The following is a 17585-nucleotide window of genomic DNA, read 5'->3' as shown; positions in this document are numbered from 1 at the left end:
AAACAACCAATTATCTAAAATAAACAAGTGCGTACCGATCCGGGGCGAAAGCCGATCATACAAAAATGTACAGATAAGATTCCCAGTACATAAAAATAAGTATATTTTCCCATTAGGTTGTGTTCGTGATGCCTGATGTTTCCATAACTTCTCAAATCAGAACAGATTTCAATGTAGTCCAGCCTCGACCTATCAAGAAATCGTGGTAATATGCATAAACATGGTACACACATATTAGGTAAAACAGAATAAATTAATTTGAATAAAATGTTATTTTACTGCAGTATACGTATCGACTCAATCTGTCCAGAAACTGTTCATACAGACTAAACGTGTGAACTGATACTGAGAGACATCTTACGTTTCATATATCTGAGGAAGTGTACATGTAAGGATCGTGTGCTACAGTTTTGTTGTGTGAGTTACTGTATGTGGACATTTACAATTTCCCCTCTGTGTTCTGTGCTTATGGCAACTTAATTTTGTTGTTGTTGGCATTATGTCTAGGAGTTAGATTTACTTTGGCAATACACTTTATTTTACAATACACAATATTAAGGACAACATTAACCTTAGAATTTGCCAGCTTTTGGTTTTGTAGAGTGTAGAAACGGTCATGCCCTTAAGAAAAATGCACTTGATTGTTCTCATTTATTCATCAGTCTTTCTGTCTGAGTGCCACTTACACTACTATTCAAAATTACGGCCCATCCCATACGGCAAAAAGTAAAATGTAGTATGTATAAAATATAACATTATAAGTTGAAAATATATTTAATTTTAACCTTTTTCAAACCTGTTATGTTTACAAGTTTGTAACATACAAAGTTTTTCTTTCAATGTGACGTGAATATAAATGTTTTAAATTAATGGCCAAGAAATAAATTGGTTTATTGAAAAATATTTTTGTAAACATATTTTAAAATATATTTAAGTAGATACATCTATGGCCCTTTCTTAATATTTTGAAATATAGTTAAAATTATAATAAAAAAAAAAAAATATATATATATATATATATATATATTGCCGTTACTCGTTCTTTATTTATTTATTTTTAACATACAGTATTAAACTCATCAAAACTATGCAAAAACACAATCCATATTAGGTCTAAGTCATACATTTCAAAAACATGTTTTTGAATACAGTTTTTGTAATGAATGATGTGATTTCTCCGCATTACTAATTTAAAACATTCAGACATACGCCTTCAGATCACAATCATGAAAAACATTTTAGTGACTCAAGTGACTTTTGCTGACTAAAGGCATTCATGCATCTGTTAATGACAGCATGCAAGTTCACATCCCAGCTGAGGGTGAGGCAGGCAAATGTCTGATAATTACAGTAGACAGGGACGACCTCATCTCACTCGACAGGTTCACCCACTTCCTGCGTCATCAATGTGCAGTTAGGTCTGTTTTTGTTATTACATTATCACACAAACATACACACACACACACACACATTGGGATTATTCACCTTTACTCCTAAGACCTGCAGAATATGTCATGGACAGAAACACTGGCGGATGTTTAACTAGCACACGGGGTGTGAGAGAATCTGGCCCGTTCAGCCCGTCGCACGGTATGACGAAGCGGTTTGTTGTGGTGTTAAATGCGTTTTGTTCTGTGCCTTTAGGGTGTGACAGGAACAAGCTTTGTGTCCACTCAGTAGGAGTCTCCTAACACACCTAGATATATGAGCACAAAACACACACACACACACCTTGTTACCACGGTATTAAACACAAACTGTCATTACATTTTCTTTCAATGAAAGAATGTTCATCTATATATATATATACACACACACACACACACACACACAGTCTGGTTTCCATGTTTTGTGGGGAAATTCCATAGACGTAATGCATTTTATACTGTACAAACTGTATATTCTATTCCCCTTACCTACCCCATTCCCTAACCCCAACCATCACAGAAACCCTTCTACTAATTCACATTTTCAAGAAACATAATTCTGTTTAATTTATACGCTTGTTTCCTCATGGGGACATCAAAATGTCCCCACGAGGTCACAAAAACACTGGTATTCCTATCTTTGTGGGGACAATTGGTCCCCAGAACGTGATAATTACCAGGTACACACACACACACACACACAGTAACACCTTTGGTTTCCTGTCTTTCCTGACTGTGCCCAGCACATCTGCTCATAGGGAGGCAGCATGTGTGTGTACGATATTGTGTGTGCGTTTGTCAATGCTGACGTGTTGATGTGTTTTTAATAGCCGTACTGTCACACAGGATGTGGAATGTGCTGCTCATCACAAGCGACAACAGATTAGACCCAGTGTTTGTGCTCGGTTGTGTGTACATGTGGAAGTGATAGATGTTTTTTGTTCTTGTTTGTATGAGTGTTGGTATTTACTGTAAGTACGAGGGGTTAGCAAGATATGCAAAGAACAAATATGAGATGTTATATTGTTGTCTTTTCAGATCAGCATACTTGCTCAGTTCTTACAAAAAGTACATGATTTAGAGTTAGATACACTGGAGCATTCTAGTTTAACTGTAGTTTATTTATCAAAAATGTAATACATGACCTACATGACATAACAAAACCTGAGAACATAAAGAAGAACAGCAAGTAACATCTACAAAAACCAACAAAGGACAGATGCAATATGAAGGCTACCCTTTTCAAAAAGAAGTAAACCTCAAGTATAACTTAAGTAAAGTACACATTATGCAGCAAGAATAGTAAAATTAAAGTACTAGTAGTATACTTGTAAGTGTACTGTAGTGTAACACACATTTAACATTAGCAAACTATGAGATATATGGATGTTGTACTAGTTCAATACTTCTAGCTATTTTTTGTTCTCTCTCAGTAAACTGTTAGTTAGTAGTTTTAGTACTGTAAGTGCACATTAAAGTAAATTGAAGTAAACTTATGTATATACAGTATGGAGAGTTTACTAATAACATTTTGTTTTTGTTTTTTGTATATGAAAATACACTTTAATTCTGCAAATGCACATTAAAGTACAATAAAGTGAACTTATGGATATATGGGTAGTGTATTAGTTTAATACTTATAGTACATTTTTAGTATATGAAAGTACATTTTGAAGTATACTCTCAGTTAACTATTAGTTTAGTTGTTTTTATACTGCAGGTATACATTAAAGTGTACTTTGTTTAACAGAAGTACAATACTTCTGGTGTAGTCTTGATGTTTTATGAGATAATGCTTCAGTTGTAAAAACACAGTACTTACTATGTATACTGCCACTGCTTTATACCAACTTCTGTAAATAAAGAAAAACAAATCATTACCTACATACTGTAATCCTGAACTCTGGATCAATACGATGTAATGCTAAACAAATAGGTTTTATTTTCTTCAACAGTACACAGCTCTAATCTTATATTCCAATGCAGATCATTAGTTGTGGAGTTGATATTTTTCATCCCTTTAGTAGTCTATATTTAACAATAATGTTCCTTAATTAAAAACAAAGCTAAAGATTAGCACTAAATAGACTAAAATGTTACTACTGTATGTAAGGCTACTCACTTAATATGATTATTATACTGTTGAACAAGTAAAATTAATCAATTAAACAGTCAATGTATAAACAAACACTGACTCACCTCAACAAGCCAAATATACTTTTCTGTCAGTAAAAGTCAAGTATACTTTTTAGGCCATAGGCCAAATATACCAATACAGTTTTTTTCGATTGCTAAACGACAGTGGGCACAACTGGAGTCACATGTGCAAAACTCTAACTACAGTCTGCACAGCAGCAGTTCATGTGGACCAAACTCTAGTTCATTTTTCATTGCTTGAACACAGTTTTCAAAACTATACACACTTATCCCATGACTTTAAACACAACCTGCACAACACTGTGGATTTACAACACTTTGTTCAAATGGTAACACACTGCTGTCAAAACTGTGAACCACACATTCAAAACAGAATTGATTTCAGCCTTGTGCCTTTCAAACACTGCTGATTGCAATTTTATATAAATATAAATATAAATTCCAATGTCATATATATGTCCAATGTCATATATATATATATATATATATATATATATATATATATATATATATATATATATATATATATATTTCATATATATATATATATATAAAATATTACTTTTTATATAAATATGATAGGTAGAGCTCCAGAAAGACTGGAATTTTGGAAATGAAACAAAGAAGACGGGATCGTGGAGGGAGAAGGGTGGCATGTAGTGGCCTGATGCTAGAGAGAGGCAGGATTAGCTCCTAAATTATTTGTTTGAATTACAGTATGTACTTTTAGTTTCTACCTTTTTTCTCATTACTGTAATTCCATAAATTACTACAAACTATTGAAGCAAACTGCTAATTTTCATTTACCTTAAAGAATTATGATGTTCTAAAAAAAAAACATGCGATAAATCAATCAATCAATAAATAATTATTTAAAGAAAACATTACTTGTATGAAGTCACTGAAATTGTTGAAACTGTAAAGATAAAAAGTTAGTATTTTGTGTATTGGTGTTTGATGTTAGTTTTTTTCCTCTCATTGTGTTGTGAGTGACAGTGTGTGTTATCTCAGTGAGGGTTGTGTTTAGTGTTTGGCTGCACTGAGCTGTTTTGAGTCATGTGTTTAGAGTTATGTTGCTTGAAGTGAGTTTTGCAGGTGATATGTACAGTTTAGCTTAGGTGACTTTTGGTATTGCAGACTGTAGCTAGAGTCCCGCACATGTAGCTCCAGCCGTGCCCACTGTCGTTTAGCAATCGAAAAAAACTGTAATAATACTCTTCGCAGGTCACATTAGGATTTGAATTGAGAAACTTTACTATACTGCACCTGCCCTCTTTGGTTTCTTTATGTAAACACTTTTTACTACACAATGTTACTATACTGCACTTGTCCTCTTTGATAATAGGAGGTAAAACATTTCACTACACAGTCATTTATTACATTGTTGCACAAAACAAAATGTGCTACTTTTCCTTGTAAAAACAATGTGGCTGTGTTTTTGGCATGTTTGCATGACATGTGTCCTCCCATATCCTTAGTGTGTGTGTGTGTTTGTGTGTGTTGTGTGTGTGTGTGTGTGTGTGTGTGTGTGTGTGTGTGTGTGTGTGTGTGTGCGCGTGCGTGTGTGTGTGCATTGGACATTCTGATAAAGTAGAAACGCCTAATTTGAGTTGTTTATAGGGCATAGAGTAAAGATGGCACATTTATAGTAGCGGCGGCTGGTGCTAAAACAATTTGTGTGTGGGGGGGGCATAGAAACTTGAAATTAAACTTTTACTGTAGTAATGCAGGACTGTAAATAGCCGTATATCAGGTGATGAATATCATTACTGCTTAGCTAAAATGCAGAAAATGTTACTGTTAAAGTCAACTAAAACCTGAAATAAATGTACTATTACAGTTTTTATCGATTGCTAAACGACAATGGGCACAACTGGAGTCACATGTGCAAAACTCTGACCACACTCCGCACAGCAGCAGTTCAAGTGGACCAAACTCTAGTTCATTTTTCATTGCTTGAACACAGTTTTCAAAACTCTACACACTTATCCCATGACTTTAAACACAACCTGCACAACACTGTGGATTTACAGCACTTTGTTCAAATGCTAACACACTGCTGTCAAAACTGTGAACCCTACATTCAAAACAGAATTGATTCAGCCTTGTGCCTTTCAAACACTGCTGATTGCAATTTCATAAATATAAATTCCAATGTCATATATATATATCATATATATATATATATATAATATTACTTTTTATATAAATATGATAGGTAGAGCTTAGAAAGACAAATTTTGGAAATGGAACAAGGAAGACGGGTTCATGGAGGGAGAAGGGTGGCATGTAGTGGCCTGATGCTAGAGAGAGGCAGGATTAGCCCCTCATTTATTTGTTTGAATTACAGTATGTACTTTTAGTTTCTACCTTTTTTTTCTCATTACTGTAATTCCATAAATTACTCCAGACTACTGAGGCAAACTGCTAATTTTCATTTACCTTAAAGAATTTTTCTGCTCTAAAATTTCAATAAATCATGTGATAAATCAATCAATAAATAAATCATTATTTGAAGAAAATATTTGTATGAAGTCACTGAAATTGTTGAAACTGTAAAGATAAAAAGTTAGCATTTTGTGTATTGGTGTTTGATGTTAGTGTTTTTAGTGACAGTGTGTGTGTTATCTCATTGAGGGTTGTGTTTAGTGTTTGGCTGCACTAAGCTGTTTTGAGTCATGTGTTAAGAGTTGTGTTGCTTGGAGTGAGTTTTGCAGGTGATATGTACAGTTTAGCTCAGGTGACTTTTGGTAGTGCAGACTGTAGTTAGAGTTTTGCACATGTAGCTTTAGTTGTGCTCACTGTTGTTTAGCAATCGAAAAAAACTGTAATCTGTAAATCTGAGTATATGTGGGTTTATTATCAGTAGTGAACTAATCAAGGTACAGTAATCATTCACACACACACACACGCACGCACGCACGCACGCACGCACGCACGCACACACACACACACACACACACACACACACACACACACACACAAACAGTTAAGTTGCCTAATTACAGACCACTATGTTGCAACAAAGTTGACCAAGCCATGGAAAATACCAGATTATCTGAGCATCATGTCCACGCAAAGCCAGCTCAAATGCGGCACAAAATATCATGCAGTATATCATGCAGACTTTCAAACGGCAAACAGGGAAACTAAAAATATGTCTTACATGGCATCCAGTTAACGTTAGCCAACTCCGTTTGTCATAAGTTCTGGAACCACACACCGTGTAAGCTCGTCCGCGATCACTTCTTGCTGCTTAATCTGGTCCAAGCTCCTAAATCCTTTATTTATTCTTCAACTAAACATCTTGTAAAGGGTGATTTTGTAAGCATAAAATCATATTTTCTTTCATCTCAAGGTATCACTATGCTTTCACTGATCAGTACTGTAGCGAGCAGTTACATGACAATCTGCAACGTGGTTATGAGACTCTGAGAATGATTTAATCACATGAGGTCAAAGACATAAAAAACAATATTGATTCGCTTACAGGTCACATGTTTTTACCCTTTTTTCTGACGTACATAGACACTCATTAGGGGTGCGCCCCAGACACACAAACATGACATACACACAGCAACTCAGTTTTGATTTTTAATTTTTTTAAATAAACGATAACATGACTAACAGTGAAATAGTACAACTAAACGATTTTATTTTGTATTAATTTGCTGTCAGGATCCCGACTGTTATTAAGTGTATTTAGTCTTGTTTGGTGCCGGGATCCTGACACCCCCGTATACGTGTTCTGTGTTTGTGTGAAGAGTCACATGACCTGTGTTATGTGTGGCACGTGCTCTCCTGTCTTTAGTCTTAACCCTACCCTCCTGTTTCCTAATTATGTATGATTAGTTTCCTCACCTGTTTGTTATTAGTTTCCCTATTTATATGCCATTGTGTCTCTTGTCTTTGCCAGATCATTGTGTTTGTACGTCGTAGGAGTTCGTCTAGTTTTGTCATGCCTGTTATTATTTCTTTTTTTGCCCTGTTTACCCCCTCGAGGGAGTTTTTGTTCAATAATAAAAGTCTTTTGAGTTGAGAGCTGTCTGCACTTAGGTTCATCCTCCACCATCCCTGACATTTGCATTATATATTTAACTTTTTGGTAAGATGTTAAAGTAGCTTTCCTCTCTGGCCAACTTTAGGGGGGTGGCCCCCTAGCGCCCCCTATTGACCAGCCGCCACTTTAAAAGTAAAGTAAATGTAAAAGTTTTCAAACACTGAAATGATGGTTGTTTGTCCTATGGTAAAGAAAATGGTTTACTATATTAATGATAAATGTAATGAGTGCTATTCATTAAATTGTTTGTGTTTTCTCATTGGCTGTGTCTCTCAGGGTTTACAGTCTGAGTCTCAGAAGTTGTTGAACATTGCTAAGGAGTTGCTTCAGACAGAAGAAGCTTATGTCAAAAGACTCAACCTACTAGACCAGGTAACACAAGCATTCAGAATTTGTCCCTAATTTAAATTTTTGGCTAGATATTGGACAGAATATCCAGTTATTTACATTTATCGTTTGAATTATTTGCTGGATTACAGTTAGCATACTTTGCTTGTGTTCATTTTGTTTCCTGTTGGGTTCTTACATTTAAGCTTACAACATTGAACCCCGGGTCACAATAAAAACAAGCTTTTGGCAAGATGAGACAAAAACTATCCCATTACAATAAACACTGCAGATGAGTTTATTCATACAATATGTAAGCTACTGTTGGGCTCTATGATTTGCAATTTGGAAAACAAAGGTGGAATCACAGGATCCAGGCATTAGGCTGCCTTTACTTGATATACTAGGAATTATCATGAATACGAGATTCCTATATAAAAATTGCACACGAACTTCGTGTTTACCTCCAGAAAGGTTTTGATACCCAAATTCTCAAGAAGAGCGGGCCTCAAACTTCAAAAATGAGGAATGGGAGAAGGATTTCTGCCTTTTAGTTTAGTTTTTATACACAACAGCTTTATTTCCATGTCTTGTCATTAAAGTAGTACATACTTTTTCAATAACAAGACATAAACAAGTATACCTGCCGTCCTACCCTGTACCCTGCCTAGTGTGGAATATCACAGAAAATTTGGATTATGATTTTTAAAACCCCCTTATTTATAACTCATTATGCTAATGGGGTCATGTAAGTGTGCACAAGATGGACTGGTCGCAAAGTAAGGAGATATGCAGTAATGTCCATGCTGTTTTTAAATTTCTGAAGATTATAGCCTCGATGATAAAAAATTGAGGTGATTACTGCATGTCTTAAAACTAGGGGTGCACAATAAATCAGCCGATGATGCTTACTATGTTTCTCAATGAATTACGGTGAAATGCCGTTACATTCAAAAGCCAGAGGACGCTCTTATGCAGAAACTCAATATGGGCCGCAGAAGAACAACCATTTACACGCGCATCTCCAGGAAATGGCTTAGGCATATTATTTATATTGCTGTTCTTCAAACCTTTTCAAGTATTTACATGATAATAAAGAATATGTATAATGATTATGTTTGATGAGTCAAATGCATGTTATAAACGACTCAAACTAACAGTGATTTCAGATTGATAAGGAATTTCTACTGATCAAACGCCATCATACAAGAAATAGCTGTGCATACTATCGGCTATGCGATTCAAAATAGTTATCGGCCAGGTATTATTAGTCTATATCAGCATTTATTGTTGCATCCCTTAAAACCAAATAAAAATCTCCCCATGGTAGACTTTTAAAAAGTGTTCCATGAGATGCAGCATTTGAATGTTTCTGCCCTCATCCTTAACAGCGATGATCTCTGAACTCTTTACATTAACTCTTTTGTGTGTGTGTGTGTGTGTGCATGCAGGTGTTCTGTGCCCGTCTTACGGAAGCGGGCATCCCTATTGATGTCATCACTGGAATCTTCTCCAACATCTCCTGTATTTACAGATTTCACCACCAGTTTTTACTGCCTGAATTACAAACACGCATCACAAAGGAGTGGTGAGATCCCACAAGCACACTTGCTTAACAAAAGTAACTTTATTAGGTCTGAGATAATAAGTCAATAGGTATAGAAGTCAAAATGAAAACAAACCATGCATATCAAATCATTTTGAGTCACTGTGATGAACTACAGTACACCTGTGGTTAAACTTCTACATGACTTGTGTATCTTAGAAAGTATCAACATGTAAAACCATGCAATGTAGCTGGTTTTATATCAAGAACAGAAAATAATAAAACATGTATGTGTATGTCAGGAGTCATAATCCACGCATAGGAGACATCTTGCAGAAATTAGCCCCTTTTCTGAAGATGTATGGCGAGTATGTAAAGAACTTTGATCGTGCCATGGAGCTGGTCAGCACATGGACACAGCGGTCCACTCAGTTCAAAAGTATTGTGCATAATATCCAGGTTAGTGCCAGACTACATATTACAGTAACGTATGTACTTTTTTATAACATACTATTATGATTTACTGCAAAGTCCTCTGTGTGTACAGAAGCAGGATGTGTGTGGTAACTTGACCCTGCAGCATCATATGTTGGAGCCAGTGCAGCGTATTCCACGTTATGAGCTTTTACTGAAAGATTATCTGAAGAAACTTCCTGATGGAGCTCCAGACAGGAAAGATGCTGAGAGTGAGTTCATTTTTTGATATTGGTCTATGACTTTCTCTTGCTATCAATATAGAATTGCTTTTATAGCTATGCACTTATAAAAGTGCAAATGTGATTTTGTTAACCTCATTTAATCCTGCCAGGTACTTTTGTGAGCAAATTCAATTTAAACGTTATTCTATAGCGCTTTTCACAAATTTGCATTGATGCAAAGGAGCTTGACTAAATATACACAGTTTCCATTGCAGCCTAATACTACAATCAAGTAAATTGAATAGAATTCTAATTAATCTACTATGCCTCTATAATTTTAGAAATGTCTGTAAATTTATTTAAAAGAAAAATTTCGCATTTACATAAGTATTCAAACCCGTTACTCAGTACTTTGAAGCACTTTAGTTAAGTCTTTTTGGGTATGATGCAACAAGCTTTGCACAACTGGGGAACTGTCTGCCATTCTTCCTTGCAAATCCTCTTAAGCTCGGACAGGTTGGATGGGGACCGTCGGTGGACAGACATTTTCTGGTCTCACGGCTGGGTTTTTATTCTGTTATGCATAGATGGTATGCATGTGACGTCACCTTTGGCGAAAGTTACTGCGGTTACGCCCACTGAGCAGCAAAAGACAGAGCGGCAGAATTTGTGTACAGTGTGTAATCAGTGAAAACACTGGAAAACACATCTAAATTGGAAAAAGCTGCTAACAGTTTTAGCAAGAATTCGGAGCTATTATTTTTCAGACCTGAAATGCAGTGTAGGTGTATGCAGGTTATACCAACTGCAAAAACATACTGTGTATAAGGGCTATTCATCACAGACTAATAAAGGAAACAAGGAACATGAGCCACATCCAAAATCATGTACTGTTAATTATGTTTAATTCTGGTTTCCTTTACTGAAAGCAACTTTAATCTCTTTAAGTCTTAAAGCTCAACAAAAAGAAACATGTAAAATATATAAAATATCAATATAACAGATGATATAAACAAATAGTGCCAGATTTACAAAACGGGACAAATTAGAGTGAAAGCGCAATTCCAAAAAAGTGCCAATGGGAATGGTAATATCTGTGGGTTATTTACTAAAAAGGTGCAAATTAAATAACACAGGCGCAACAGCTAATTTCCATAATGACCAACACAATCTACTTAGACCTTGTTCAGAATGTCAGTCCATATCCAATTTCATCAGAAATGGGCTGTTCCAAAGTTCGTTGCGTTTACGTGACGTGACAGCATGGCGTAACCAAAAAGCTACACAAATGCAATCAAAGTGGTCAGACTGAAATGGATTTCTGGAAATGTGTTTTGAAACAAATTTCAAACCACCTCTGGATGTAGCCTGGATTAGGAAAAAAAACAGATTTCATGCGCTTTTTGGCAGTTCACACATTTTAAATGTGATTGGGTTCCAATCGGATATACACCAAAATCGGATTTGAACTGACAGTGTGAACAAGGTATAAGAGCAGCGCAAATTAGTTCAGGGTTGCAAATAAGCAAAGCAGATGAGGTGCCGGTAATCTAGTAACGCCTGATGTGCTTGAGTTCAGCACCGGATATCTCACCGACATTTTTTATTTCCTCCACCAAATAAAAAATAACATGGTTTGGCAAAAAATATTTTTAAATAATATGTTCATCTGGCATTCCAAATAAACTTGAATGTGTTAAAAAAATCCGCTGCATTGTACCACACCCTCTCTGATATCTGTGATGCCTCTTCGCAGCCATTTCAAGCACAATTTTTTTTGGCATTACAGTTTTTTCCAATTGCTAACACACAATTTTGCAAACTAGTCTGGTTTCATCAAAAAACTGAACACAATTTACAAAACCACACACCCAAATAGCAAAATACCACATATATCCTGCAAAATGAAGCACTCCAACCTAAACTACATATAACATTATCAAAATCAAACTTTGACACAAATTGGAACACACTTCATTCATGTTACCAGATTTTTGTCTAACCAACTACACACAGTTGGGCATAATGAAAAGTGCACTTTTCTTTAGTATGCTTTGCCATAATACTAAAATATGTATTAGATTGTGCACATTCACAGAAATATTTGCAGATACACACACATGCTGTTGAATTTTTTTACTTTTTCACCAAACAAGTCATAACGCCTCGTCCACATCACAGGCAATATATTCCCTTGCCAGACATCGATGGAAGAAGTGCCTTGAGCACCTTATCCATCCCTAAATTGCACCAACATCAATCTCATCACATGCATCTTCCATAGCCTGCAAAAGAGGCATGTGCCCAAAGGGCTGCTGGTCATATACCTTCCATATAACTCTTCTATGGGGTTAAAAAATGGCAAGTATGGGGGGAGGTATTGCATGATAAATGTTTGGTAGTCAGCAAACCAGTTTTGGACTGGGGCTGCACAATGAAAGCTCACGTTGTGCCATACTACAACATACCGGTTTCTTTGGTCTGCATCATTCATACACTCTGATGGCATGAGAATGTTGTGGAGTCTTTCTAGAAATGTGAGAATATGGGCTGTGTTGTATCAAGGTTGGCATGACGGTGGAGGACACTATCCATATTGGAGATGGCAGCACACATTGTGATGTTCCCACCACGTTAGCCAGGAACATCTATAATGGCTCTGTGGCCAATGACGTACCTGTGGTCTTTTCTAGTGCTTACATCCTGATTGAAGTGTTAACAATTAACCATTCAGGTGTTTGGGCAAGTGGCACATATATTGGCCATTTAGCTCGTGTAGTGTCATTTTGAATGGTAGTGTTTTGAAAAGGCAAACATGTGACTTTATGTCAGATTGTTGTGTCTTGTGCAGAGAACCGTGTTCAGTGCATTTAAAAAGTGCCATTGTGAATTGCAAAATGTGTGTAAAGCAGGAAATGTGTTTAGACTTTTGGAAACTTGAGAAGAGGTGTTGCTCTCTGTGTGTCAGTTTAAATAGTTGTGCTGTTCATGTCATTTTAGTGTGTTAACAATTGGAAAAAACTGTAACAGTTTTTTTCGATTGCTAAACTACAGTGGGCACAACTGGAGTCACATGTGCTAAACTCTAACTACAGTCTGCACAGCAGCAGTTCATGTGGACCAAACTCTAGTTCATTTTTCATTGGTTAAACACATGTTTTCAAACCTCTACACACTATCCCATGACTTTAACCACAACCTGCACAACACTGTGGATTTACAGCACTTTGTTCAAATGCTAACACACTGCTGTCAAGACTGTGAACCACACATTCAAAACAGAATTGATTTCAGCCTTGTGCCTTGTGTTCTGAGTGACAGTGTGTGTTATCTCAGTGAGGGTTGTGTTTAGTGTTTGGCTGCACTGAGCTGTTTTGAGCCATGTGTTAAGAGTTGTGCACAGGTGACTTTTGGTAGTGCAGACTGTAGTTAGAGTTTTGCACATGTAGCTCCAGTTGTGCTCACTGTCATTTAGCAATCGAAAAAAACTGTAAGTAATGGCGCAAATATCACACGCACAAACATTAGTAAATCACGTTGCGTGAACCATTTAAATATTTAAACTCCTAGACATGCATATGCAATAAGGTAACAATAACTACACCACAGCTTTTCAGCGCTAATTATCCACTGCCCGTCTTTAGTAAATCATGTCAATATTTAACACCAAAATGATGGTTTGCGCTGGTGCAAGCTGTTAGTAAATTTGGCACTTAATGTGTAATGGGTCTAAAATGTATAAATAAGCGTGCTGTTGCATATTAGAGTTTGAAAAGAAACATTTATAGATATCTAACTCTATTTTGTGTCTTGACCCTTGAAAAAACAATCAATTTTGTCACACAGGCTGTTTCACAACATTTAACAGCACATATTATGTGAAATAAAATCAACCCTTTAAGTGGACGATTATTTGTCTGCCTCATAGTAGGAAACTGCATTAACTCTTATGCATGTGAATGTATTTTTTTTAACTCTTTCTTTGTCTCACAGAAGCTCTGGAATTGATCTCCACTGCAGCAAACCACTCCAATGCTGCTATCAGGAAAATGGTAAGAGCACAATTTAACTGTATTTTAAATGTCTCTTAGTCTATTTCATCAGACAGAAAGGATGTACTCTTGACATTTCCTGTCTGACTAAAAATGTCTGCTGGGTAAAAGTGTACTATATCAATTTCACTTCTCTCTCTCTTCCTTTCTGTCTTTCTTTTGTTGTCATGTTGACAATCATAGAATAATCACTAACTGTCTGGTTGTGTGTGCGTGCATGCGTGCGTGTGTGCACGTGTGTGCACGTGTGTGTGTGTGTGTGTGTGTGTGTGTGTGTGTGTGTCTGTCTGTGTGTGTGTGTGTGTCTGTGTGTGTGTGTGTGTGTGTGTGTGTGTGTGTGTGTCTGTGTGTGCGTCCGTGCATGTGTGCAGGAGAAGATGAACAAGCTCTTGGAGGTGTATGAGAGGTTGGGTGGAGAAGAGGACATTGTTAATCCAGCTAATGAACTTATTAAGGAAGGTCTCCTAAAGAAGATGTCAGCTAAGAACGGCACTGCTCAGGACCGATACCTTTACGTGGTGCAAATTTTTTTTTTATAAATTATTTTAAGTTAAATTTCACCAAAACTGTCATAAACATTCTGGTCATATTTCATCTCAAAAAAAGAAAGAAGGAAATATGCACAAATAAAATGAAACCTATTCTCAGAACCATTAGGACTTTTTGTATTTTGAATTTAGTTCAAAATACAGTAGAAAAACGTAGAAAATAGGCCATTCCTTACTACAGTTTTTTGCAGACGCTAGGACACATTTCTCAGTACTTAGGTCACTGTTGCAAAACTCTTCACACAGTTCTCCTAACCAGTGGTGTAGTCTAGATTTTTGTAGTGAGTATACTGTGATTTTTCCCTCTCACCCTTATGCTCACTCGTCCCACCACCACACTCACAGATGCATACAGTATGGATCTTCATGTAACAGAGCATTCTGAAAGTGTACTCATAAACACATAAACTGAATGTGTTATCAACATGTCAGTTTATTATAAGAAAAAAAAGAGTTTAACAGCCAATGGGTTTACAGCTGGGGAAACTGGACTGATTTTTAGACTGGTTTAGTGTTAATCAACATCTAACTCGGGGCCAAAACTTACTCAACTGTTAATTAAAATTAAATAAACTGTTTACAATCTTCAATCTGTGGCTAACACATGCATTGAAGAAGAAAAATATCCACTATTTCAATAGCTATTATCTGACAACTATTGATAACATTACCATGTGTAATTTAATGGTGTAAATGTTTTTAATTAATACACATTTAAGATGACCATGAATTAACTCTAATTTGCATAGTCATTGATATAAAAAGCTTATTTTTTGCATATAATACAAGCATTGTCTAAAAATGAAAATAGGCTTTTACTTTTATTATTACAAGACCATCATGTAGCCTTATATTAGAGACCAAAACCAAAGTGAAGAAAATTATCTTTAATTTGCAAGTCTGAACTGAACATCAACGCAGACATGAATTTCCTCACAGAAGTTTAAGATCATATACATCTTGAAAGTAGATATATAAATGAACACAGAGAAGGGAAGTTTAACACTGTGAAGCACAAGCAAACATGCTGAAGGCAACTAAAAACCATCAGGATATAATCACGGGCTTATTTTATTGCACTTGAAACCTTACCTCCAGAAAAAGTATTAAACTGGACTGATGCTTTAAATGTTGTTTACTCACATGTGCGTTGTTAACTCTCGGATTTCATGTTGAAGCACTGCTCCACTCGTTCACTTCTCCACATGGACAATTCCTGTTTGTTTACAGTGTCGCGTGAGCAGCTACACTGCAGGTTCGAGTTAATTTTGCGCTAAGCAGACCTGTTGGTGATGTCAAAGTACCGCGAGAGCGATTCAAAGCAGATTTCTCCATGTGATAACTGAAATCGCTCTTGCGGTACCTTGTTGTCACTCGCCTGTGGGTTCTTGTGGCGCCACAGCAGTCTGCTGCCCAGTCACTCTAGCGCCGCTATAGTATTAATTTGATTTCATACGCCGATCGGATCCAGGAAGTCAAACACGCCAAATATATAGCCTATGTATATCCATTTCAACCCGCTAAAGTAGCAAGTGTAGCATGCTAATGGTTAGTGCTTCACATCTAAATTATGACTAAAAGTTTGAAATGTCACAAAACCATGCTGTTACGCATCCTGACGCTATTTTTAGTGGGTATACGGAAATCCTTGACAATTCCTAGTGGGTATACGGCGTAGTCCTGCGTATCACGTAGACCAGTGGTTCCCAAACTTTTTCAGCCTGTGGCCCCCCTTGTGTACGGTGCATTCCTTCACGGCCCCCCCAAAGAAAATTTGTGACAAAAAACTGTTCTAAAACTCAACATTTTAATAAAAAAAATAGTGCTTTTGGTTAGTAGCCTTATTTTTTAGATTTAATTACACAAAACTCACGATAGATTAATGTATTTCATAAAACTGGGGCCCCCCTGGCACCATCTCGCGGCCCCCAGTTTGAAAACCACTGACGTAGACTACACCACTGCTCCTAACTAACTTTCAGCTTGTCAAAGCAGTTCATTTTACATTCAAAATGCACTACAACTACCAAAACACTTTATTCAGGTTTCAGATCAACTAATTCTTCCAGAACACTAGCAAAGTTTAACAGCCGACAAACACAGTTTGTCACCCACAAAACAAAGACCTAAAAAACTCTAACAACATGTAGCATTATACAATGTTTTCTTGTGTAAAACAAGGACACATCTCTGTTTATAATTCACTGCAATATATGTTACTGGAATGAATCAGACATGATGCAGAATTCTTCAATATTTTATGTTGTTTATTTCTTTTCACTTTTTTGCATTGCGTAATTCCAAAATACAAGCATTTGTATACACACCATCCACTGATACGGATAGATACAATAGTAATGCTAATCTACTTGGCTGTGGACAGCTGAGGCTGGTCCAATTGTCCAATTGTGTTATAGCATTTCATTTTAAGATTTAAAATATATTTCATTAAAATATTACTGTAGAAATGTAGCAAATTGCTTATTCGGTTTTGTATTATGTTATTGTTTTGAACATAAGTTTACAGTTTTTTCCAATTGCTAACACACTAAAATGACATGAACAGCACAACTATTTAAACTGACACACAGAGAGAAACACCTCTTCTCAAGTCTCCAAAAGTCTAAACACATTTTCTGCTTTACACATATTTTGCAATTCACAATGGCACATTGGCACTTTTTAAATGCACTGAACACGGTTCTCTCCACAAGACATAACAATCTGACATAAAGTCACATGTTTGCCTTTTCAAAACACTATCATTCAAAATGACACTACACGAGCTAAATGGCCAATATATGTGCCACCTGCCCAAACACCTGAATGG

At 36.3% G+C, this 17585-nt stretch overlaps 1 protein-coding gene across 6 annotated transcripts in view; it reads left to right on the top strand.

Annotated features, from left to right (window-relative positions):
* fgd (faciogenital dysplasia) overlaps nucleotides 1–17585 on the top strand; it is a 57886-nt gene that overhangs the window by 27047 nt on the left and 13254 nt on the right. For all 6 annotated transcript variants that reach the window (XM_055167975.2, XM_055167977.2, XM_055167976.2 and 3 more), the window contains 6 exons: nucleotides 7921–8016; nucleotides 9423–9559; nucleotides 9820–9976; nucleotides 10065–10203; nucleotides 14149–14207; nucleotides 14579–14725. In XM_055167975.2, the coding sequence (XP_055023950.2) occupies nucleotides 7921–8016; nucleotides 9423–9559; nucleotides 9820–9976; nucleotides 10065–10203; nucleotides 14149–14207; nucleotides 14579–14725 (735 nt within the window). The remainder of the gene's footprint in view (nucleotides 1–7920; nucleotides 8017–9422; nucleotides 9560–9819; nucleotides 9977–10064; nucleotides 10204–14148; nucleotides 14208–14578; nucleotides 14726–17585) is intronic.

This window comes from Misgurnus anguillicaudatus, chromosome 5 (assembly GCF_027580225.2).
Source record: "Misgurnus anguillicaudatus chromosome 5, ASM2758022v2, whole genome shotgun sequence".
NCBI lineage: Eukaryota > Metazoa > Chordata > Actinopteri > Cypriniformes > Cobitidae > Misgurnus > Misgurnus anguillicaudatus.
This window is presented reverse-complemented; position numbering and strand designations above follow the sequence as displayed.